This window comes from Paramormyrops kingsleyae, chromosome 8, assembly GCF_048594095.1.
Source record: "Paramormyrops kingsleyae isolate MSU_618 chromosome 8, PKINGS_0.4, whole genome shotgun sequence".
Taxonomy (NCBI): domain Eukaryota; kingdom Metazoa; phylum Chordata; class Actinopteri; order Osteoglossiformes; family Mormyridae; genus Paramormyrops; species Paramormyrops kingsleyae.
In genome coordinates this window covers 20,486,306-20,512,640 of record NC_132804.1, presented here as the reverse complement: position 1 = coordinate 20,512,640, position 26,335 = coordinate 20,486,306, and the positions used below count along the sequence as shown (strand labels likewise).

At 38.9% G+C, this 26,335-nt stretch overlaps 2 protein-coding genes across 8 annotated transcripts; both read right to left on the bottom strand.

Moving 5' to 3' along the window:
- Window positions 1-259: 259 nt before the first annotated feature.
- Window positions 260-9,500, bottom strand: LOC111835233 (uncharacterized). 5 transcript variants are annotated; one of them, XM_023795308.2, is made up of 8 exons: window positions 9,441-9,500; window positions 7,804-7,874; window positions 7,374-7,479; window positions 4,700-4,761; window positions 3,357-4,386; window positions 2,870-3,025; window positions 2,210-2,302; window positions 260-1,112 (listed from the first exon to the last, which is right to left on the bottom strand). In XM_023795308.2, the coding sequence occupies exons 5-8, from the start codon at window positions 4,359-4,361 to the stop codon at window positions 822-824; spliced, it is 1,545 nt and encodes a 514-aa protein (XP_023651076.1). In that variant the 5' UTR covers window positions 4,362-4,386; window positions 4,700-4,761; window positions 7,374-7,479; window positions 7,804-7,874; window positions 9,441-9,500; the 3' UTR covers window positions 260-821. The 5 variants fall into 5 exon arrangements, with proteins under 5 accessions (XP_023651076.1, XP_023651073.1, XP_023651074.1 ...); XM_023795305.2 differs by having other exon boundaries at window positions 6,529-7,874; XM_023795306.2 differs by having other exon boundaries at window positions 7,374-7,874.
- Window positions 9,501-14,304: 4,804 nt separating this feature from the next.
- On the bottom strand, window positions 14,305-16,603 carry LOC111835310 (fibronectin type III domain-containing protein 11). 3 transcript variants are annotated; one of them, XM_023795471.2, is made up of 3 exons: window positions 16,400-16,603; window positions 16,076-16,163; window positions 14,305-15,421 (listed from the first exon to the last, which is right to left on the bottom strand). In XM_023795471.2, the coding sequence occupies exon 3, from the start codon at window positions 15,358-15,360 to the stop codon at window positions 14,476-14,478; it is 885 nt and encodes a 294-aa protein (XP_023651239.2). In that variant the 5' UTR covers window positions 15,361-15,421; window positions 16,076-16,163; window positions 16,400-16,603; the 3' UTR covers window positions 14,305-14,475. The 3 variants fall into 3 exon arrangements, with proteins under 3 accessions (XP_023651239.2, XP_023651240.2, XP_023651238.2); XM_023795472.2 differs by lacking the exon at window positions 16,400-16,603 and adding an exon at window positions 16,287-16,372; XM_023795470.2 differs by lacking the exon at window positions 16,076-16,163 and having other exon boundaries at window positions 16,400-16,602.
- Window positions 16,604-26,335: the final 9,732 nt, after the last annotated feature.

Genomic DNA, 26,335 nt, shown 5'->3' with positions numbered 1-26,335 from the left:
AAATGACTAAAATTTACTTAAGGAAGTTGAGTAAAACTAACAAAGTAAATAATTACATATAACATGGCCTCTTTAAATTATGTTAAGTAGTATTTACTTACTGATCTGATGTAATTAATTGATATAATTAAGTAAAACTATTTTCTATTTTAAGTAAATTTTACTTGTTTTATTCAGTCAATGTTAATTATTTTAAATAAATAAAATGAGTCACTGTTACAATACGACAAAATAGTACTGTGACAAAAATAACCCTTGATTGCACATTTATTAAGAGCTTCATTTAAAGGAATTAACACGCCCATATATAAACAAGATCAATGCTTAATATTTAAATAGCTCAAGCATCAGTAAAGTGCAATGACATTTTTGATTATAAAATTTTTGCTTAACTTACATGTCTATACAAAGACTGGTCAGAATCTTAACTATAGAGCAAGTATTAGACCAAATATTAACAGACTGCTTTTACAAATAAATCCTGTCTTTCAAGTAAATTCAGCAAGTCCATGGCCAAGTGCTCTTTTTAAAAATAGTTTAAACTTCCAATAAACTTCCTCTGATACAGAATTTGAAAATATTAAAACCATTGTTCAAAACATTTTTATCAAATGAATGGAACTATTATTAAATATGCAAATTCTGTTGTTCTAATAAAGAATATAAAATGTACAAGAAACTAGTACATATGTAAATGGTATCAGCAACAATCATTCAGCATGTTTCAGGGTATACATTTTCACACAATGTAACAATGTTTAAACAAACTTGGGTAAACAAGACAGATTAATGCCTATGAATTTTCCGAGAACAAAAATATTTCAAGTGTGCAGCTTGGTTTTCAAAGACCGTACTTTAGGAGAAAGCTTAAGTCCATCAAGATCCAGAATGAGTTTCTGAAAAACCTCGAAAGTGTATTTCAGATTTGATGGATACTGTAGATTTAAAGCATAAATCAGTCCCATTAGAAGAGCACAAGCTTTGGCAGTATTTTGACATTTTGTTAGGACCTTGCTTCCTTCTAGTACAATGGACACGTCTGGCTCTTCATCTCCATTTCCATGGACAAGAATTGTCATGAGAGAATTACTGAAGTCTTCTTGATTGCCATCCTATATAAATTAGATGAGGGGATTAGGAGGAAGAGGGGAAAGAAGAAAATTTTAAAATGTTAAATTCCACTGCCATAGGAGGGTTGGAATGACTGAGATGAGTAAATAAAACATCTTTAAATCAGAATATTTGATTTGCTGACTCTTTAAATTGCTTATGTGGCAGAAATTGTAGAGCTTATAAATACAGTTCACCCAAATATGGACATTTGCTATTTATTCACTCCAAGATGTTTGTTCAGTGGAACAGATTTTTAGCTGAGACCACGCTCCTAGGTGGTCCATGAAATGGACATCCTGTGGTGCGTCCAAAAAGCAGACAATGGCAACATAAAAGTAATCCCCACATCTTACGACATACTGACGATAAATAGTCTGACATATAGGCGATAGCCTTCGCAAGTACAGTGGAACCTTGGATTACAAGTAAAATTTTAACTTGTTAAACGAGTGACGTCTTGATATACGAGTATTGTAGTATGTATACACTTTGTCTGCCAAGCGTCATGTGATCACAACTGAGACAACGGTCACTCGTATACTCAACATCCGTGTGAGTGTACTGTTTACCGTAACATTGTGACCACGTGTGCGCAAAGCATTTTTTCTGTGTGTGTGTCCAAATGTAGTGACTGTTGTTTAGTAACTGTACTCCAACAACAGCCCTCGTGAAGAAAAAAAAATGTTTAAAAGGCTGTAGCAGTTCGGGAGATCAATCTGTTTAGAGGCGTGATTCCAGTAATGCAATCACAACCTCCAATCTCCCGCACTTAATAAATAAGGACAAATTAAGAAAAATAGAAAAAAACACACCCAAATACAATCATTTATTAGTGATCTAATTGGCTGATGAAAGGATGTCACTATGGAGAATATACATCAACCAACACCAGCAGGGATTACTTTTGTGTTGAATGTATCTGCTTTTTGAACACTCCAAGAGGTAGAGCCTGAGAACCTGCATTATCTGAATCACTGGTGATTGCAGTTTTAGCTAAAAACTCTTCACTGTTCAAATGAAAAATCTGGGATGGCCAGAGGGTGAGTAAACGAACAGCAAATTTGGAGTAAACTAACACATCATGTCTGGGACTTACTTTGCTGTCTTTGAATAGGTTCTCTGCCACTTCTCCGAGATACAAAATGAGATTGCGGATTACTGCATCTCGTCTTGTCTCGATCCTGTCGTCCTGTTAGGAAATTTTGAATTTAACAATATTGAAAGATTGAACTATGAACTTCAAATACATTACTTACAAAACCTAGAAGGTAAAATTTGTCCAAACAACCTCTGAATTTTCTGAAATTTTAAACAGTTTGAAAAAATTTTAGTAAGTAAGAGTCCAGGAGACAGGAACACAATGTTGATTTCAGCTAACAGGGGTTGTGACCTGTAGTAAGGTGAGAGAGAAGATAAAAGAACATTGTTTCCCCAAGGAAAGAAGAGAGCGAGAAGCGAACACTGAACTAAGGACACCATTCCCTACTCCTAAAAGATTGTGCTCTATTTCAGGCTGAAAAGCATTTGGCAATTTGGCATTTTGCGGCAAGTAGTGCATCATGTTTGGTTTTCTAAATAAATCAGTGCTTTGACCTGATGTTATTCCAAAAAGACAAAAATATATGTTTGACAATGTCTTGACTGAGCTCAAAACTGCTTAACAGCACAAATAAGCACTAGATTGATACATAAAACTATTGCAGCCTATACAAAAGCAATTTAAAACAATGTTTGCCTGGTTTATACAGGTACATACCTGAATCAATACATTAAGTATAGGCTGCATCTTGAGCCCGGCAACACCTCCCTTAGCTTTCATAAGTTCCAAAAGTTTTGGCGTGTAACCGTCTAGTTTGGACATAAATGTTTGTTCAAGGGGAACAGCAGTAATTCTTCTGAATTCCTCCTTTATCTGTAAAGAGTTAAAATTAGTAACTTTGGTAGATAATCACCAAAAAAATAAATACAACATCTCCTTTATGAACACCAAAAATTTTTCAAGATAACTTTCCAGAATATAAACCATTTTACAGGATGTAAACAACACTTGTCTAGAAACATACACAAACTTTAGAACAAAACACAATCAACAGAACATTTAAAATTGAATTGAAATCTTTAAGACATAATTATACTAGTGAAATAAAAGCAAAAATTAAACAGGAAGTGCTTCTAGACCAGTGTTGTTTACACCTTGCTAAAAGATCTATAATAACTATAATATTGTAATTGGATTAACTTGCCTGAGCTTCAGTGAATAAAGCAGGCCACCTCTGCTGGAAATCTTTAATTGGTGGAGCGAGGTTGACAACTTCATGTCTCCTGTATGAGAATGTTTTAGACATTTTCACCGCAATGACTCTCTGATTGTCCTTCTTTTTGATTTCATCCAGCAGTGCTTTTTGCTCATTTTCTAAACTCTCAAGGGATTCCCCATGTGGGTGTGGAGGAAGATAGTTCAGTTCAGCCTTTTTTGGTTTCTTGACATTTTTGCTAGGAACTCTATCATTTGGCTGCTTTCTTTTGAGGGAGTTTACTTCAAGCTCTGGCAAGTCTAGCTTCTGGTTTCTTAACTTGGAACGATAGTTGCCCATTTTGTACTTAAGACTTTGTTGCCAGCCATACATTCCCGAAAAACTTCCAGGTTCCTTCAGGCATGGGAACTTCTCTATCAAAGCCTCTACAACTGACAGAATCTGGAGATTTGTGGGATATGCTGTGTATTTAAATATAGATTCAGCAAGCTTTTGCATGATGTCAGATTTGACACCTTGATTTTGAAGGAGAGTACCATCTTCAAAAAATGCTTGATTTCCAACTTGAAGAATTCTTTCTACATCAAAAGTAAACTGGGGGACTTCAAATTTGTCTGGCCACTTTTCGAAGCGACCCTCACGTGGTGGCAACATCATTGTGTCCCTGGAACTGTCTGAGGTTTGGGTATCTGTAGAACACTGTTCAAAATCTCTTGAAGCAGGTGTCAATGTCAGAATGACAGACGGCTCTTCTACTTGAACAACCTTAATTGAGTCTTTGTCCTTAAGGTCTTCAGCAGAGGTCAGGGTGAAAAACTGACCAAAATCAGTGTCCATGTACAGGAGTCTCAAATGTCCATCTAACTGAAAACTTTGTTTTATAACTGATAGAAGATCATCAACTGTGTTCGGAATCCCAGATGGAAGTAACAATTTTCGTATATCATGCTCTCCAAGTATAACTCGTAGCATAGCTGGGCAAGGTGAGGACATTGTTGATGTTTTTCACAACCTTAAACTAAAAAAAATAAAGAATGGGTATTAGCCTAGTCTTAAGCTTTCTCTCTCACATGTTCACACACACTTGCACACGTTTATATACATGTGTGCAAGTTATATACTCTTTCATATACACACATAATTACACCCTTTTGTCCAAAGTAGCTTACAAATAAGAGCATTTTACATTTTGTAAAAAAGCTAACAATAAAATGTAGTTTACACACACACACAATTATATCTACACTGCTTTACATTACTATTATCTAAAAATAACCATGACCGATTTTTTAAAAAATGAACAGGAGAATATTATAAATTAGGTACATTACCTCTTAGTCAATGCAAATGAAGTGCTTCAGTGACACCATCTGCTGTCCTGCCACTGTGTAAGCTGCCAATGGATAAAGATCTGTTAGCTGGGCTTGTTGAAGGATTTGAATATTACGTGTGGCTTCTAAAGTAAAACACCTAAGATGTTCATTGTACCAAGCACTCTGCAGTCTAACAACAAAACTGAGCTTGTCCAGAACAACAATCATCTGAACAATTTCTGCAAAGTCTGCCAATCCTCCAGTTGATCCATATGCCAACATCATTCCTACACTATACATTGTGCCAAAATATTCAATTTTATTTGCCACATGTACTGCTGTGACATTGGGGAATTGTTCCTTCACAGTTTCTTTTATTCCTTTATCTAGCACTTCCAGCGGCACTTTTGTCATTGATGTCACAGAAATGGCAGGCTTTGCATGATCAGAGTCATACAAATGGAACGCAATCATTGATTGATGCTTCCTTGCCAGAGACATCAAAACATTCCTGAAGCACCCAGTTTGTCGAAGAACCCTCTTAAAGAAGCGATGCTTTGCTTCAAACCTCATAGTCCATAATGCCACAAGGGGGCCAAAATCTCTAATGGCCTGAGGATAGTGCTCAAGAAAGTGATGTTTTGGAAGCAGCTTTTCTTGTGGAAAAAGTTCAAGAAACCTGTATCGATGCTCAGATATCTTGCTATCGAGAAAACCAAGGCTTGCATCAGAAAAAGCAGGTGACAGAGCAAGATCAACAACATCTTTGAGCGTCATAATCAACTGCCAAGCCTTGTCATCTTCTGGTATTTTATCTCCAACCATCAGTGAAAGCAACCTCAATAAACACCAGTTTTCATGTGCATTTCCACCAATGTTCTTTTTAGACGCAAAGTTTGGTGCAACACTTTGTGGGGAGTTTGTTCTGTCACTCCATTTGTATGGGAACATTTTGATTTGTTTGTTGAGATCAGAAAGAGAGAAATACCTCTTCTTGATCAATGCATCTAAACACAGAGCCAATTCAAAGGGTACAATGCCCTCAAGCAAGTCATGAAGCACATCAGGAGGATACCCTGATACTACATGAAAGTGATTCAGCCAGTCAGTAATTGGGCATTGACGTTTCACCCCATAGCAACTTGTTGAAGTGCTCAAAGCTGTTTGAACATGCAATTCATGCTCTTGTTTAGTTCTTGGAGAAAATGCACCAGATCTAACCTCCGACTTCTGGAATTGGGACCGTTCCCCAGTACAAAATCTGCAAATATGTGACCCGGTGAAGTTTTCGAGAAACCCTCCAACTGCATGGGCCCCAAGATTGTCAGCAATCACACAGAAAACAGTGCCCTTGATGAATCTCCCAAGAGAGGAGACAAAAACACCATCTTCCTCCAAACTCTTCAGATCAGTTAACAATGGTTCAAGCACTTGAGAAAATCCATACTTCTTTGCATCATTTGCTTTACAAAGCACAGCCAAATAAATGGATGTCAAAGAGGAACGTAATATACTGCGAATATTTGCCAACACCCAATAGACAGCAGTAATTTTATGCTTTTTTCGAGATGTCCCGAGTGGATTACACACCTCAAAATCATCAATGTACAGTATAAGACAGATTCTTTCATCATCTCCAGACAAACAGCTATTTTCTTTAAAATGTGAGCCATCACAAAAGGTTTCATAAGTACTCCTAGAACTATATACATTCTTTAACATTTTGTCATTCTTTTGTAATACCTGTGACAATGTTTTCAAAATTGGAACATACTGGAATGTGCTTTTTTCATCTAGTATATACTCTACAGGTTCAATAATACAGAATTGCTCCTTAAAAAATCTACCTCTTTTGTATGAGGTGTTGAAAGGACCCTCCACCCCAAGAGCTGCATTTAACGGGTTAAGGGAGGTAAGATTTTCTACCAAGTCTGAAACTACAGATTCATCAACATTGCAGCTATTCCTTTGCAAAGTAGTGTCAATTATCTGTTTGATAACTGGTCTTGAAGCAGCTGATGATATAAATTGCAACTCATCTACTATTTCATCAATGCACCTATTAGACACATTAAAAACGCTTTCTAATTTGAGGAAAAGGCAACCTAACTTATTGTTGACTATTTTGACAAAATCGTGTTCTTCCTCAACAACAGGCTCACATGAATCACTTTCATCAACACTTAAATCAGTATCCTTTGGTGTTTCACAGGTGTTATTTTGAAAGACAGATGGTTTAAAGTGCTCAAGTGAGTGGGGAGTATGCCTCCTGCTTTTATGAGATGCAAAAGTTGAATATATATTTGTGCTAAACTCACAGTTATTAAAAACACAGGTCACTGTTTCATACTTTTTTAGATGACCTCGAAGGTGCTCAAAGTATTGTTTTTCTGAATGGTGACTTACTGAATTACAAACAAGACACCTAAAAGAGACGGCCTGCCCTGCATCCAGTGACTCTCTGTGATCTCTGGACAAATGAGAGTACAGTGCACTATAAGTCCTGAAGCAACAAGGACAATCTGAGTATGGACAAAGAATTGAGTGGTTTCGTGTGCTGTGCCAGTGTTTCAGTCTGTAATGTTTTAGTAGTTCTGATCTTTTTGATGCAGTAAAGTTACATTTTTTGCATAGCCACATACTAAACAAAGTTCGGTCATACTAAAACGCTCGGTTAATTAATAAACTGTACCCCAGTGAGGACTGAAGACAACAACTACTTGTCTTTTCTGTTTCCCTCCCAACTGGTCTGTAGCAAAAGATAATACAGCTGACAGAATCCACATAAGAAATATATTCTGCAATATAGAAAACATAAAAAGAAGTAATTAGTAATCTGCAAAATACCATTTACAAATACAATCACAGTACTTTTACTCATCTGATGATGAAACAAACAAGGCTAAACATGAGAATCTCTGTGTTTTACATTATTTGCTGCACCCAGAATAAGATGAAAAGTGAAAGAGTTCCTGAAAGAAACAGCAATCACAGATGATTTTCTTTGGCAACACCATAAACAAACGGCCTTTGCGGCCCACTAATTTCCAGTAGACTATCACAAGGAATCAATAACAACAGAGCAGAATATTTCTGAAAAGCAAAATAAATGAGTAAATTACCTTAGTGTGAACTTAACTTTGGCCAGGCGTGTAACCTTGACAACGTGTGTTCAGATCCGACGCACTATTATCTACAGCAGATGAAACATAGAACTGATTAAATATATAAAACAACAAGATATTTCAATTTTTGTAAATCAAAAATTACATAACATTTATCAGATTATACAATTTAGCAAATGTGGCACTCTTTTTGGTATTAATATTTTTTGTGCTGTAATTAGGTAGTTAAAGTCACAAAGAAAATTATGTAATTTTGGGAATTCACTCTCACTCATTGTCTATACCGCTTTATCCTGTATTCAGGGTCGCGGGAGGCCTGGAGCCTATCCCAGGAGACTGAGGGCACAAGGCAGGGTACACCCTGGACAGGGTGCCAATCCATCGCAGGGCACACACACATACACACACTCACATACTATTGGCAATTTGGGAATGCCAATTAGCCTAACCTGAATGTCTTTGGACTGTGGGAGGAAACCGGAGTACCCGGAAGAAACCCACCAAGCACAGGGAGAACATGCACACAGAGATGGGAATCGAACCCAGCCAAAAATCAAACCCGAACCCTGAAGGTCCCAAGGTGACAGTGCTAACCACTACACCACCGTGCCGAATAATTTTGGTAGTGTTAAAAAAAAAATACATTTATGAATATAATACTTTCACAATAAAATACATTTACTCTATATTATTTATGTTTATAGTGAGAAAAATAAAATATATCACACATAGGATTTTGGTAAGTCAGCAAAAAAAAAAACTCAACATGGGGGCATTCAAAAAAAAAAAAAAAACATATATATATATATATATCTCAACTGAGTCACTGGTTCAGCCTGTCAGCATTGCATCAGGATATGGGGCTAATAGTTGTGAGGGCACGACATTCTCATTTTTCTCCATGCTCACTTCGAAGTGGAGTTTCGCTTTGCGTTTGACCATATAACCAAGTTTTCAAACAACGCTAATATTAGTCCCTAAAAAATATTTACATGAAATGATAAGGAGAAGTAGTTTTCCTTAATGTATTGTATGCAAATCTCAATGATGTCTGAGGATTAAGAGCGCAGGATGTCTGCTCGGAACAGCGCCATCTTGCTCCCCGCGCCCCCCTCCCCCAGTTCTTAATGGATTCTTATCTCTCAGATACAGTCAAGTATACTTCTTTTGTCATGTCACTGTGTGAATGTTGAAACTTTTGTCACGTTTCATCATTTAAGAATCACTGTACAACCATACAAAATTACACATACCGAACAAAACATATATCAAGGGGCAAGTCACGCGTTCAAGGGTTTTAGACGTCTTTTGTAAAACTTAGAGGTTTTAAAATGTCGCGTATATATGGTAAGAATCCCCGAACAACTGCACAAAATTTTATCTCAACAAAATTTTATTAAACAAAAACATATATCACGGATAAAGTAACACATTCAAGACTAACGCGTCTTTATGTAAAACACTGAGATTTTAATATGCCGTATGGCGTAGATTAAAGATCATCAACTCGAGTTTCCAAATGTGCAGAAAATATACAGAATTAAGTTATAACTCAATTGCTCAGGGTTAACACAATTACCAAATACATTGAGTTAAAAACTCCAAAATATTATGCATTTTCAACTATTACTTACCTGTAGAAGAAAACGGAGAAGCACTTTTGAGCAGTTGATCATGGCGGGAGAGCTTCTTTTTCGCGCATGCGCAGATTACCTAAAGTCAGCTTAAATTCTACTTGATTTTCTAAAGGTACATACAGTAAGTACTCTATTAATTCGTTTAGATTTGTCAAAAAATCACAAGTAACATTTACTTGGCTGTTGAATGTTTAATGTTTGCAAGTTTAAATTAAGTAAATATATAGATTTTACTTTATACTCTAAAGTTTTCACTTTAACAAAATTATTATTTGTAAAAAATACACTTTTTTTTTTGTTTCATTTACATAGCCTTACAATCATTTTTTACAGTGTAGGCTTGTTGACAAGGCAGATGTCACTTACTGTAAATCCTGCCTAATGGTAATATACTTGCATTGACTTATACATTTCTATATACTAGGCCTACTGTGTTATATAAACTTTTCATGTGCATTTTGGATTGCAATATTTACTTATAAACAGTGCTTGAAGTAGGCCAGTACTCACCAGTACGCAGTACCAGCACCTCTTTGGTTTTTTCTCTTCAGAGTATTGGCACCTCCCAATATTTGCTAACACTGAATATCAAGGTCTGCAGAATAGGTCTACATTATGAAGTATGCTACATGACCCACTAATCTTGAAACAGTCAAAAAGGTTTGACTTCAGAAAGCGAGCGATGTAAGCTAGTGGACTCACTCATGGTCAAGGTTCGCGACCTTGAGGAGCAACTGGCTCGCATCCAATGCAACAGTGAGTTAGATGAGCTAGTTGATACGCCGTTTAGGGAGACGGTGTGTACGCCACTAACGGGGGGGAGGGAGAATGAAGAGCAGAGAGGTCGAGAGAGCTGGGTGACCGTAGGTCGTAGACGCAGGAAAAGGCGTACACACGTTACAGAGGCGGCATCACCTGAGGTGTCTGTGTCTAACAGGTTTCAGGTGCTTCCAGCTTTAGAGCTGGAAGGGACTGGGGAAGCAGGTGGGCCCTTGGGCACTGAGGAGCCCCCTCCCCCCAGAAAGAGGGAGGTTGTGGTAGTGGGGGATTCAATTATTAGGGGAGTAGACAGTTATGTGTGCACGCGTGATAGAGGGTCCCGTACGGTGTCTTGCCTGCCTGGTGCCCAGGTAGGAGACCTTCCAGATCGTGTGGACAAGCTTTTGGCCCCAGCTGGGGTGGATCCAGTTGTCGTGGTGCATGTTGGCACCAACGACATAGGCAAGGGTAGAAGGGCTGTTCTGCAGGATAAATTTATAGAAGTCGCCAATAAGCTTAGAAGCAGAACGTCCATGGTGGTATTTTCCGAAATACTCCCCGTGCCACGCGCAAGTGAGGCTAAGTTAGCTGAGATAAGGAGATTAAATGCGTGGCTAAAAGGATGGTGTAGGAAAGAGGGGTTTAGGTTTATGGGGCACTGGAGGACCTTCTGGAACAGGTGGGACCTGTTCAAGCCGGATGGGTTGCATCTGAACCGGAGGGGAACCAGTGTACTGGGAAGGCGTATTTGTAGAGTAGTTGAGGAATGTTTAAACTAGGGACTGGGGGGGCAGGGAGGTTAGTTAAGTATGTAACTGGGGGGAAACGGAAAGCCCAAAAAAATCATATTATAAGTAGGCACTGTAATAAGCCTACCCTTTGTTGTCTGTATCTAAACGCCAGGAGTATTAGGAATAAAATTCATGATTTAGAGGCTCTTATCTCATCGGACTCTTATGATATTATAGCAATAACTGAAACGTGGTTGAGTGATAAGGATGGACAAGAATATAATATGGATGGTTACACATTGTTCCGTAAAGACCGTATAGGTAAGAAGGGAGGTGGTGTTGCAGTATATGTAAAGGAAATCTTGCAGGCAAGGGAGCTTACTGATATAAGTAAAAGTACGGAAGCTATATGGGTAAAATTAGATGCTACAAACTCAAATAGCCTAATTGTCGGTGTTTGTTACAGAGCACCCAATGTAGCTGCTGAGGAAAGCAGATTGTTATACAGTGATATTAGGATTATGAGCAATAAAAATGATGTGGTAGTTATGGGTGATTTTAATCTACCGGGGATACAGTGGGACATTGTTGCTGGCTCTTCTGAAAATGAACTTGAGATGGTGGAATTAGTACAGGATTGTTTTTTTACTCAGTTTGTTAACACCCCTACCAGGGGAGATGCCATTCTTGATCTTGTTTTGTCTAATAACCAGGACAGGATTGGTAAATTAGATGTTTTAGAACCACTTGACAGTAGCGATCATAACATGGTTAAATTTGAGGTTAAGTTTAGTGCCCGAAGAGCAAAGTCCAAATCAAAAATATATAATGTTAGGAAGGCTAACTTCAATTGTATGAGATTAAAACTAGAAACCGTGAACTGGATGGAGTTAAATAACAAAACTGTTGAAGAGGCATGGGAATTTTTTAAAAGCACATTATTGCAAGTACAAGAGGACTTCATACCTGTTTCTAGCAAGAATAAATCTAGGAAATTGCAACCTAGGTGGTTTAATAGGGACATAAAGTATAAAGTAAGGAGGAAAAGGGCTTTGTTCCAGAGATGGAAAATAACTGATGATGACATAATAAAGCAAGAGTATCTAAATCTACAGGCTGAATTAAAAAATGACATTAGACGAGCTAAAAGGAATGTCGAAAGGAAGATCGCATTGGAGGCTAAGGATGACGTTAAAAGTTTCTTCCAGTATTTTAACTCTAAAAGAGCTCTAAAAGCTGAAATTACTAATCTGCAGGATAGTAAGGGTCTTATAATTGAAAACGACATTGACATAGTAAATGAGTTCAATGATAGTTTTGCACGGGTATTCACTGTCGAGGACACTAGTAACTTACCAGTTCTTATTACTAATTCAACATCGTCTATAACTAATATATATATAACTGAAGCTGATGTTTTGCAAAGCCTAGCTAAGCTCAAAATAAATAAATCACAGGGCCCTGATGGCATCTTACCTATAGTGTTAAAAGAGATGAGGGATATTATTTGCCGACCCTTAACATTACTGTTTCAAAAATCCTTATCTGAAGGTGTGGTACCTTCTGATTGGAAGCATGCCAACATAACGCCCATTTTCAAAAAAGGGGATAGAAGTAATTTGTCAAACTATAGGCCAATCAGTCTAACTTGTATAACTGGTAAAGTTATGGAGGCTATAATCAAAGAGAAAATGGTAGATTACCTGGACTCAAATAACATTTTGAGGGATAGCCAGCATGGATTTAGGAGAGGTAGATCCTGTTTAACAAATCTGTTGGAGTTTTTTGAGGAAGCTACTCAGGAAGTTGATGATAAGAAGGCCTATGATGTCATCTATTTAGATTTCCAAAAGGCTTTTGATGTTGTTCCCCACAAGAGGCTCTCACTTAAACTCAAAGCGACAGGTATTTTAGGAACTGTAGCGACTTGGATTGATAACTGGTTAACGGATAGGAAGCAGCGAGTAGTTATAAGAGGCTCGATGTCACAGTGGGCCTGCGTTCATAGTGGGGTACCGCAGGGTTCAATTTTAGGACCACTTTTGTTCCTAATTTACATAAATGATATAGACACCAATATATACAGTAAACTGGTGAAATTTGCAGATGATACCAAGGTGGGTGGTGTAGCAGATACTGAACTAGCGGCTCAGCAGCTACAGCGGGATCTTAATTTAATTAGTGACTGGGCTGACACCTGGCAGATGAAATTTAACATAGACAAATGTAAGGTACTCCATGTAGGGAGCAGAAATATAAAGTACAGGTATTTTATGGGACCTACTGAAATAAAGGTAGCTGATTATGAGAAAGACCTTGGTGTGTATGTTGATGCTTCCATGTCTCATTCTCGCCAGTGTGGGGAAGCAATAAAAAAGGCCAATAGGATGTTGGGGTACATCTCCAGGTGTGTGGAGTTTAAGTCAAGGGAGGTAATGCTAAGATTATACAATTCCTTGGTGAGACCTCACCTAGAATATTGTGTACAGGTTTGGTCACCATATCTTAAAAAGGACATAGCGGCCTTAGAAAAGGTGCAGCGTAGGGCCACAAGAATGATTCCTGGTCTTAGAGGAATGTCATACGAGGAAAGGTTATTTGAGCTAAATCTGTTCAGCCTCAAGCAAAGGAGACTGAGGGGGGACATGATCCAGGTCTATAAGATTCTAACAGGTTTGGATGCTGTTCAACCGAATAGTTACTTCAGCATTAGTTCAAATACAAGAACTCGTGGCCATAGGTGGAAATTAGCGGGAGAACATTTCAAACTGGATTTAAGGAAGCACTTCTTTACACAGCGTGTAGTCAGAGTATGGAATAGTCTTCCTGATAACGTAGTGCAAGCTGAATCCTTGGGTTCCTTTAAATCAGAGCTAGATAAGATTTTAACAACTCTGAGCTATTAGTTAAGTTCTCCCCAAGCGAGCTCGATGGGCCGAATGGCCTCCTCTCGTTTGTATAGTTCTTATGTTCTTATGTTCTTAAGAATCATTTGCAGATGGAACTTTTTGGCCAGTTATTACTTTGCATTTTTACATCTTAATTTTTTTGCATGGGCTGATCTCACTGCAGCAGTATCACTTGTTTTTCAGTCTAAACCACGCTCTGTGCTCATTGCTTATAATGGCCACTCCACTCAGTTTTGTAACGGCTTTTGGTGTCTGAGGGAGTGGTGTCTGGCTCAGTGGGTTAAAACACTGTCTGTGATTGGAAGGTCCAGGGTTGACTGACTGAATTCATCATTGATCCCTTGAGCGAGGCTGTCAGCCCCAATTGCTTCACTGACTGTCTGACTTAGCATTCACAATTATACATCACTTTGGACAAAAGCATCAACTAAATAAATAACATGCAACTTACATATTACTATGTACTTGATAATATCAGAGAAAAAGAATGTATTTTATTTTCATAAAGAATATGTTTGTTTTTGGAACAAATGATGCAAGTAGGTATGATGAATAGTGCTTCTTTATCTTTTCATCTTTGTCTTTTGAAGTACGACAGATTACTCCTCATTTCCAGTATTGCACCCTGATCCTTTAAGTTTTGCTCCCAGCTGATCCTGCAGGTAGAGACATGGTTGTGAGCATAAGCGTGTCAGTCCACAAATCATAGACTAAATTGGAGGCTTGGACTCTCTTCAAGGAAAACTCGTAGCTCCTTTCCGGGAACAGGTCGCCGATCTGCATGCTGAAATAGTAAGTCGTGATGGGCCCATTGTGCTGCTGTTCCTCCGCGGTGTTTGGGTTCAGGAGCGTGTAGCGCACCTCAAAATGCTCCGTGGGGCCGTACCTCTCGTGCTCTTGCACGTGCCAGCGGAGCTGGACCGACGTGGCCTGGGCTCTGCATCCGTCCCTTCTGAAGGTGACGGGCATCTTGATGTCGAAAACCAGCCGGACATCAGGTACCTGTTCTGCACTCGTCACTGGTATGAGTTTGTGCTGCACGTATAAGTGACCCGGGAGAAGCACGGAATCCATGTCCAGGAGGGTCTGGTTAACCTGGTCCAGCCTCTGCTGGATGGAAGCACTATCTTGCACAACTGTCATGGGCTCATATGTGTTCATTATTTGCTCCAGAATCTCCTTTCCTCTCCTGATCTCTCCATAGAGCATTTCCAGCAAGCAAAGTTGGATCCTGATCTGGCAGTTGGCTTTCTCTTTCATCAACAGATACTTACTGGGATCAATCATGCTGTGGAGGTTGAGAAATCTGTCAAGCTGTCCCCTGTGCTGGTCTTCAAGGACAATATTGATATAGTAAGAGCATTTATTCCGGATTTCTATGGTCTCTCGGTATCCAATCACGCTGTTGTTGCTCAGTTTCCCTGAAAGCAGTTCTATCATCTGACGCCTCAGGTGGTTGTATCTTTCCCACATATCGCTGTCTTCACAGCCCTCTCCTCCCTGTGGCTTGGATGCCATCTTTACTGGTCAACGTTGTCGTGTCAGGAAATCAGAGTTTGATCCATGTACTTTTTATAATCTATTGCAGGGAAAATTCAAAGAAAAAAAATTTTGATGTGCAAACTGATGCTATAGCCTCATTTAACTGTCTTTTATTATATTACTGAACACATTCCCACAGTACTATACATTTTGAATACTTGAGAAGTCGTCCAGCAGTACTATAGTAATGACGTCCTTCAAGGAAGAACATCTCTGTTCCTTTGGCCCAAAGGCTCAGTCTAGTATTGCTGTCCTTTATATTATGTTGTTAATGATTAACAACCAGAACAAACTTGATAAACACAAGCAGCAACACTTAAACAATCACTTGTTTTGACTATCATAGGCTGGGAGCGGAATATTAAACAAACCAAAGGTCACTTCAGTGACACTAAGTCTGATGTTCACTTACAGTAATGTGTAAGACTTAATGTTCACCGTTCTGTACACATTCATTCATATGGATAATTAAGTATCTTTTAAAGTCCTTACTTAAGTTTTAATTCCATACCAAGCCCTGCATAAGGCAGAGTATTAATACTGCATTTATTTACTATGCAACACTATAGCAAATCCAAGCACCTTTTGGGGAAGAGAAATAAAGTGCTCCCACAGACAAATCTAATCACAGTCGCCAAGAAATGTGTAGCTGATATGAAGCTGTGATTGTGTCACGGCTTTCAGAAATTACTTGCTGTTCATCCGCAGCTCTCCGGCACAGCCTCTTTATTTCGTTACTCTCCAGTTTAATTGGATTTTAGGAGCTAACCGATTTCCCCCTGATAATGTCAACGGGAAATAGACAAGGCAGTAAATGGAATTAAGATCATTTTAAGAAATCGGATTTAAACGTACAGTGTTAAAAAGTGCGAAGTGCAGTATGTCTGTGGGATTTACCGTACATCTTATATATTTCTTCTGTTTTAGTAATCGTGTTAATCAGCACAATTTAGTTTATTATATTGTACATACGCACAAGTATAAGAAGTAATTAAGAGCTATCATTTCACCTTACCCGCTTTATCTCGTCACTTATCTTAAAACATCCCATCTTTTGCTTTATTTTTGTTTAAACTTCTTTGTTTTTAAACTTAGCGACAATTGAAAGTTGGCTTCACGGTTACTCTGAACGTTATCATAAAGCGCATTTTCCATAAATCAGAGTACAAAATCAGAAGGAAGTAAGGGAAACCACAGAAAATAGGGTATTGTTTTAAACTTTAAGTGATAAACTATGTTGAGTGCCGTCATTCAGACGCCAGGAAATAAACACGACGATTGAAAAATAACATCTGCACGACATGCAATGGAAATTTAATAGTGATGCCACCAAGAGGCGCTAAAGCGCTGTTGAACCTGTTTTACAGAATCGGAAGATGTATTTCACGCAGCTATTTGCACCGAAGGTTTAAGATAAAGTTCAAGTGCTTCTAGATAATAAAAGGCCACATTTCGATACCAGTTGCTGCCGAAAAGAGCAGATTTGAGAATCTTGTGGCACTTTGTTATTGTGAAATTTAACTCCAAATGTTTGTCGGGGTCTGAACCCTCTCCCCGAAGCTACAGTCACAAGCTATCAGTTATCAGGTGTTATTAACTGAATAATTTCTCGAAGGCCCATAATTTGGGATTTTAATGACAAGTATTTGAGGATTTAAAAACCAAGCATCAGCGTAATTGTGAGTCATTTAGTGAAATACTGCCACCATGAGTCAATCAGGCGTACTAAAAAAACATTATGATATGTAAGAAAAATGTATCTGGTGCGCCATAAATACTTGATTTTAGTTTTTAGAGCATAAATAAAATATGTTTACTGACTTCAGTTGAAGTTTGTTTTTAATCATCAATATACTGTACAGTAGTTTGTTTTTCACCCCAAATGTTTTTCTTGAAAAGATACCATAAGTATTACACATTATTAGGGAAGAGAACTTGTGATTCCATTACGAAGATCGATTGGGAAGTAAAATCTGCCTGACTTAAGAAATGATGCCCAATGGACCGAATCAGAATAAAAACAAAGAGTACTAGTAGTTGTTTCACACATGTTCTGTAAATGTATGTAGGACTCCTGAACCCAGTATTTGGTGAAATCACTTTTTTACACCTGACTGTTTCCAATAACACTTGAGTACCTCTGCTTATTCACCTTAATGGCATTTCACCATGAATTGCAAACATTTCAAGAATGCCAAAGTAATTGATGTAAAGCATCAAAACCTGGTTTTAATGAGAAAGCACAGAATGAGCACAATGCTAATCCACTTAAGAAACATAACTTAATAATAATTATTATTATTATTATGCATTTTATTTAAATGCGCCTTTCAAGGCACTCAAGGACACATTAGGAAAAAAATTCCACTAAATACGGAAAACTACTTCTGTACGTATTTATAAATGCATTTAAAATTACTGTAATCAAATAAATTAAAAGCTACCTAAATAAATGTAAAATTTACAGTGAATTAGCACGTTTAAAAATATGGGTTTTGTGCTGAGATTTAAATGTAGAGAAACAGTCAAAACTACAAATATCAGGAGGCAGGAGTTTCAAAGACAGGGAGTAGCGTGACTGAAGGTCCTGAAGCCCATATGGTGGTCAGGCGAGCTCAAGAATGGAGGTGAAATGAGAGGATCTACGAGTGTGAGAAGGAGTGTAAATATGTGAAAGATCAGAGAGGTAAGAAGGAGCCATATTATAAAGGTTAACAGCAAGATCTTGAAATTAATATGATATCTGACAAAGAAGTTGCTAAAGAACAGGAGTTATGTGTACAGTAGAGGGAGTCCTAGTGACAATGCGAGCAGCAGCGTTCTGAGCCAACTGAAGCTTAAGGAGGAGCTGGAGAGGGAGTCCTAGTGACAATGTGAGCAGCAGCGTTCTGAGCCAACTGAAGCTTAAGGAGGAGCTGGAGAGGGAGTCCAGACAAAATGGAATTACAGTAATCAATACGGGATGTGACCTCTGGGATCTGGGTTTGATTCTCTGCCATGGCATGCCTGGTGTTTGATTTTGTCTCCGTGTCGTTGTGGCGTTTAATCCAGGTATTCTGGTCCCCCCCCCACCCCCCCAGTCCAAAAACATAATGTGGTGAATTGTAGTTATTAACTTGTCTGTAGGTGTGAGGTGTGAATGGTGTCTGTGCCCTGCGATGGGTTGGTGCCCTGCGATGGGTTGGTGCCCTGCGATGGGATGGTGCCCTGCGATGGGTTGGTGCCCTGCGATGGGATGGTGCCCTGCGATGGGTTGGTGCCCTGCGATGGGATGGTGCCCTGCGATGGGTTGGCACTCCATCCTGGGATGTTCCCTGCCTGGTGCCCATAGACTCAGGACCTCAGCAACGCTGAAAAGGACAAGCAGGTACAGAAGTTGGATGGATGGATGGGTGGATGGATGGATACACGGAAATGAGACATGCTTGTACAAAACCTTGACTATCTTAATAAAGTACCCCAAAATGCTTTGTCTGTGAAAAGTTACTGCATAATATTTATATGCATTATAAACATATACAAAAATTTTACACTTTACTATTTTACCTGTGCTTTGCAGTGCCCACTAACTCATGTTATTTCATTACTTTATTCACCTTTGTTAATGTTGACTACAATCATACAATCCAAACTTTGATGTTGACTACTGGAAAAATCAGTCGAATTGAAATAAATCTAAATTTATGAAATGAATGTAGGCATAAATTATGAATGATTCATTCCTCTCCAGGCACATGATGGTAATGATAGTGTATTTGAGACTAATTCTGGGGCACAATATTCAATTGTAAATGTCTTCCTTAATAATGTACATATATTTTCCTTAAGAATCCATGGTTGAACCTTGTGTGTGGGTGTTGCTTAGCCGCTCACATCCAGCAGATGCTTGCTGATTCATGGCTGTCACAGCTCACATCTTCTATGGATTGGCTATATAAATATTGCTTTCCTTTTATCCACATCCACATGACACACTGCTGCTTCGACAGTTTGGGATGGCGCTTTTGTTGTTTGTTTGCCGTTCTCTGCTGAACAAATTGATTAATTACTCCTCCAAGAATAAGGCCTTAAATTTCTTTTTCCAGCTTCACAAGACAGAGGTGGCACCAATATCACAGCTACAACAGGACAAGGCCAGGCATTGTCAACCTGTCCATATATGGGAAAACGTGTCCGTGACAGCATGTTTTGACAGAGAGGGAAAAAAACTACATGGGTTATGTTTTAAAATACCATTTCCGAGGTAAAAATTGTGTTTTATTCAAAATGACCATCACAATTCACCATGGTGTTGACCCCTGAACAAAGCACATGTGGATCGCAGTTTTATAGCTATTGACAGCAGACTTACATTTTAATGTTGACTGTAATAACACGATGATTAGAGGGGGCCCTATTATGCTCATTTTCATAATTTTATTTTTGGAGTCAACTAGAATAGATTTTTAAAAAGACATTTTCTCTTACTGTACATCTCTATTCACTCTGTCTATAACTTTGCTTTAAGCTCCACCCCCAATGAGCCCAATGTGCTCTGATTGGTCAGCTTGCCCGACTGGTCAGCTTGCTTTACACGTTCTGCCCCTGTCAGAAAATGTTGCTACATAGGCTGTGGGATATGTGAAGTCATGCCAAACTTGCAGGTAGGTGGCCAATAATGATTGTGTTCCGAGGTGACCTCACCATGTCACGGTAGATTAGAAAAGAACGTTTTCAGTGGTCATTATCATTGCCTTTTGAGTGTACTATGGGCCTTAAGACTTTACAGATCATTTTCATGCACATAACGCTATATAACACACTAAAGCAGGGGTGGCCAATCTTCTCTGCAAAGGGCTGGTGTGTATGCAGGTTTTCACTGGAGCTCCCTAATTAGATTACTAATTAGAGGACTGATTGTCTGAAGAGCCCTCACACCTGAGATTGAACAACTGACCTAAAGGTTATTCCAAGAATCTGCATAACACCAGTCCTTTGCAGATAAGATTGGCCACCGCTGCACTAAAGGAAAGTGAAAAAACAGAAAAAGCAAAATGATCTCTCACGAAATGAGTTTATATTGATTATATTTCATACCTGATCTGGTCAGCATACTCAAGTCATGTAGTAAAACAGCTATGTCTGGAAAATTAAGTGTTTGTAAACAAAGCAAAGTGGTTTCCATCTGAAATTCACATACTTTCTGTGAAGCAGACATGGGAAGTTCACATTGGTCATTAGCTTAATGGCATCTAATAACACATTCACTGACATATCTCCACTGGTCCCACGATTGCGTTCATTTTAACCTGATGAATGAATGATGTTTTTGGAGAAACAACAATGAAATAAGGGGCTGAACTCTGACCTCTTCTGCTCCAGCTGAGACGGGTATTATCCCCATCAGTGCTGTTTTATTAGGATGTTGTTAATTTCCATCCTGTCCCAGCCTATAAAAAAACAGCCTTTTTCCACCCTGAATAGATCACATTTTCCCTTGTGAGCTCCAAGGCCAAAGAAATATGTAATGAAAACCGCGACCAGGCACCGAAACACAATGACATCTCCTGTAGTGTAGGTGGCACTGTATTTCAGATGGCATTGGGTAAAGCACAAGCACCTGTTTCAGAGCTTCAGCTGGGTGTAACAAGTAAGTGTTCATATCATTCTATTATGCATATGCTAATTACATACAGCACCGGCTCCACTGCAATTGGTGCTACTGTAATTACAAACACTGCCTCTCAACAGTGGAGGGTTTATTGATAAGGTGGCTCTAACAAGGTATACGTCATGATTATTTGAAGAATACAGGGGGAGGAAGCGGTGACGTAAATGGACTTTGCAGTGTCAAGGTGATTTTAGTCAGTGCTTCTCTCCTATTGTTTTCCTCGGTTATCAGGACTCATAGAATAAACTGACATTAAACTTAAAAGGCTGACATTCTTGAGAGAATGCGAGTCGCGTTCCAATTGTTTACTCACCAAGGACATTACGGCGGGAGGGGAAAACTGTTTCTAACCACTGATCCTCACTGAATATATACAAGAGGAAATTAAGCTTTTTTTGTGTTAGGTGGATTTCTAATTATAAAGTTATTATAAAGAGTGACCCATTCAAACCAACACCAGCCTTTTATAACAGTTCAGTAAGTGTCCTTCCAGGTGAATCTTGCACAACTTCCGTTCATTGCGAATTACAGATTTATTTTCCTCTTTTTTTCAGAAGGCGGAACCACAAGTCAGATATATACCTTAACTTAACTTATACCTTAAGCTTTTCTCACACTATTCTGAACCTGTCCATTGTTGCCATATAACAATACAATTTCATAAAACTAAGCACACCATTATGTAATAAAAATTCTTTTATTTTCTGAGATGCTGGGTTATATTTAAAGATAAGAATCAGGCAAGCTTTGTTTTTGTCAAGCTCATTATTGTAAGTGAGTTAGGTCTGTCTATTATGATTTGCTTATATTGTCAAACAAAACCTTGGGAATATATTATATGGGTATATATGGGTTAAATTGTGCTGATATTGACCCTACATACAGTAGCAATCCACTTTATTTTTGATAGATCCCCCTCGTTCTGGATAATACTGGTTGCTTATACCATGTGGATTCCACTATGCACCTGTCAACATGGTGTTTAGGAACATGGACCTTAATCAAATACCAAGGGAATGTCTGGCTGTAATGCTTTTTAAATACTTGAGTTGTGGTAAATCTTCCAAAGCTTACTGTACGCTTGGGACTTTTATTTGTCCACCTTCCCAAGCTGCTTATCAAGCCCAGGGTCACTTGGATCCAAACCCCTGAAAGCAGGGGGGTACGTCAGGGGAAACGCTCTTGATGGGATGCCAATCCCAAGCAGGACACCAACTCACTATACACTATAAGCGACTTAGAAAAAACAATTTTCCTAACTGCATGGATTTAAACTTGCAGTGGTTTAACAAAGATAAGCCCCGCTTGCTCCAGGGACGCTGCACATTGGCTGACCCCAGCATTGCTCTCACCCACATGTATATGTGTGTCTCAAAGGACAGTAATATACTGTCACACTCAGTTTATCCAACTCAAATCTCACTCCTCACGTTCATTCCCCATTTCAGCCGGTGTTCCCCAGGCTTCAGTATTGGGGCCTCTTTTGTTCATTGTTTACATGGTACCACTCGGCCAAATATTTAGGAAGCTTAATATTAATTTTCACTGTTACGCTGATGACACCCAACTCTATATCTCCTCTAAACCTAGCTGCTCCTTTCCACCATCTTCCCTTTCAGACTGTCTACTGGAGATTAAATCATGGTTCTCCTCTAACTTTCTCAAACTCAATAGCAATAAAACTGAAGTTCTACTCGTTGGTACAACTTCCACTCTAACTAAATCCCACAGTTTCTCCATCAACATTGATAATTCTGCTATACACCCCTCCACCCAGGTTAAGAGTTTGGGCGTCATCCTAGATAGTACTCTTTCATTTCAGTCACACATTAATCACATCACCCGGTACTTCCATCTGCGCAACATAAACCGACTCCGTCCCTTCCTCACTCCCCATGCTGCTGCCATCCTTGTTCATAGCCTCGTCACATTTAGGATTGATTATTGTAACTCTCTTCTCTTTGGTCTCCCTAACAAGTCCCTCCATAAACTCCAACTCCTTCAGAACGCTGCAGCTCGGGTAGTAACTCGCACCCCCTCCAGGGAACATATTACCCCAGTCCTTCAACAGCTTCACTGGTTGCTCATAGAAACTAGAATAGTATTCAAAATTCTAGTTCTCACTTTCAAATGCATTTACAAGCTCGCCCCTCCCTATCTATCTGGCCTGCTTCACATTGCCACCCCATCCCGGTCTCTCAGACCTTCATCTTCCACCCATCTTATTTGTTCCCTCTGTCCTCCTCATCACCATGGGACACAGAGCTTTTAGTTGCTCTGCTCCCCGAGTTTGGAACTCACTTCCGCCGGATATCAGAAATATCGATTCTCTTCACTTGTTTAAGTCAAAACTCAAAACCCATCTGTTTAAGTTGGCTTACTCGCTTTAGACCTATTGTTGTCGGATTATGTAAATAACTCTTTTTAATGATTTGTTTTCATTGTTTGTTTTTTACGGACTATGTGACCTTGAGTTTTAGAAAGGTGCCCACAAATAAAATTTATTATTATTATTATTATTATTATTATTATTATTATTATTATTATTATTATAGATGACATGCAAAAGAAGCCTTCCAATGTCAATTTTCATTTCAGGAACATACAAAATCTAAACAAACCCCAGGAATGGGAATCAAACCTGTAACCTGGAGGTGTTTGGGTATAGAGCTACCCCTGACATGCCATGCCATTCAGGGCCTTATTCTGTAACCTACAAGCCTCATACATGTAAATAATGCCCAGATACAGTCAGGGGCACCAGTAGAGATTTTGGGCCCCATGAAAGCATGTCATACCGGGCTCCCAACCCAAACCAATCCAATTATGTTGCCAATTTTTAGGGCCCGTGTCACTCATGGGCCCTTTGAATCATCCTAACATTCCACCCCTTTATGACACCCATGGATACAGGTTTTATGTATCTGTTGTGCTTATATCATCAATCTTACCTTGAAAGTTGTACATCGTAACACGCATCATCAGGAGGTACTTACACATCATGGTTCTGAGGGCAATGCCTGTCAAAGACATTGACTGAACATCATTAAATTCTGCAAGATATTTTATAATTGCAGCAAAGTGGGAAAAAGGGAAAAGGTTAACTATTCTGAATATTCTCAGCATAAATGGTAGCAGTTCACCGATAAACACTGATTCCTTCTCACAGTTTCTTTAGTAAGAAAGTGTTTTTCATTCTGCTGTTTGATTTAATAAACTACAGAGGTTTATAGGTTTCATTCTGCCATTCATCGAAGGCAGATCTCAGTCAGCTCATATATGGATATGTTTATCCACACTGCACACAAGCTATGTACTTTTCTGTCAAGTATTCTATCCAAACGATTTCATGCTCCTTTGACATGAGGAAGTAACCAAGGACCACTATTATACTGGGCTATGTCGAAAAGCAGGTTATTGTTACATCTGTGCAGCCTGGTAATTAACTAAGAAGTTGGTCCCAAGCTCAACATTAAATAGGCAGAGAGAGTTTCTTGGGGCTCTGACTTGTTGAACACTAGACTTCACACTCCTGTTTTGAGTGTTCAGTCTGGTCTGTCTATATGGGCATGTTCACAGTCTGATTTTGTGACCTGTGTTTTTTGCCTATCAGTTTCATGGCCTAATTTCATCCTTTTATATTGACCAGACTAGAATATATTAACAAATTACATTTCCAAAGTAATCTTCCCAACACTGGGCACTGAATGGTCTTACTCACGCTGTAGAACAATCCCACTGCACATTAGTTCTTCTCTAATCTAGAGTGTTGTAGGAGACGGTTGAAAACTGATTTTTACTCACCTGTGTTTGCTGTTTCTTAATATGGTTTTAAGTGCTTTTAAATCTTTTATATTCCGTTTTTTCTTTTCACCTGTGTTAATTTATTTTGTTTTATGCTTTTATGTTATTTTGTGTTTATTTATAATTTTATTTTAAAGTACTTTGGTCAATTCTATGCAAATAAAAGTGACTTTGTTTGACTTGTCCAATTTGGTTTTTTGGATCTACCAGCTATCCATACTATCTGTACCTGGGCTGGCTTCCTGCACACCTCTTGCTGGAACCTCCTATCCAGGCACTGGTCCCGGTCTTGACTTTAACTTGCTCCCTGTGATGTCCTGGATTCAGAGATCGTTGGCCAGAGAGCCAGACAGTATAGGGATTGGTTCGGTTTGGGATGTTGGCATAAGTGTTTGATCAGATCATACAGAAATAATACCTGTTTTACAACAATTTCCCCACAGAGATCAATTGAGTGCTGTTTTTTATTAAAAATCAATTCTTAGACTGACACTGAAAAGTGAGGTTTTACCTGTGTGTGCAACTTGATATTTTACCAAAGAAACTTACGTTGCAACTGCATGACATGAAAAGTAGGAAAATAACACCCAATATAGGAGTAATACTGGACTTACAAGTTCATGAACAAAGAGGCTATACCTTCATTTTTCTTACATGCAACAAAAAAACTGGCACCTGAGGTTCATGTTGTGGTGTTTCTTTGTGCTGCAACCAACCATTGTGTTACTGATGGGATAAATGAGATTTTAAAACCCAGGCTTGAAGACATCATCACAATCTGCCAATCACAGGCTATTATGACAAAACAGAGACCAAGAAAGTAACCAACATTACAAACATACAGCTGTCAAGGAACCAACTAGGTATAATTATCTCATACATTGAGAATATTCAGTGAAATCCTTGTGTCACAGTTGCGGATGACAGGTGCACAGGGGATAAAACAAACAGCACTGCAATGCAAGGGCAATATATGAATAAAAAGACAGAAAAATAAATATGTGCAACTAGGCTGAGTTTTCAGTGATTGCACAGGTACAAGTATAAGCAGTTTTGGAGCAAGAGCTACACAACACCCTCCATCCATAGCAAGAACCTAGTAAGACAACTATTCAAATCAAAAGACAGAGTGCAACATTCAGGAAACATGGAGTGGTGTCGGCTTGTAGAGGTGTTCCTAGGACAGACAGGTCTTGAGGATTTGTTACAAACTCTTATCCTCTCGTCACCACTGTGATGTATAGATTTAACACAATCTGAATGCAAAGAATGGCCAATCTCTTGAGTGCTGTAATACTTCAGTTGAATATGGCACTAGGCTTGTCTATGGCACTAGGCTTGTCTGCTGTGTGCACAAATCCAACGTCTTTGTGAAAAATAAGTAGCGATTATTCTGTTCGTAAATTCTCCTCCCAGATGCCGAAGTCGTGAGGATGGGAGACGAGCGAAGGGCAGTGACGCATCCCACTGGCCACTGGTCAAGCTGCGAGCCGTGGT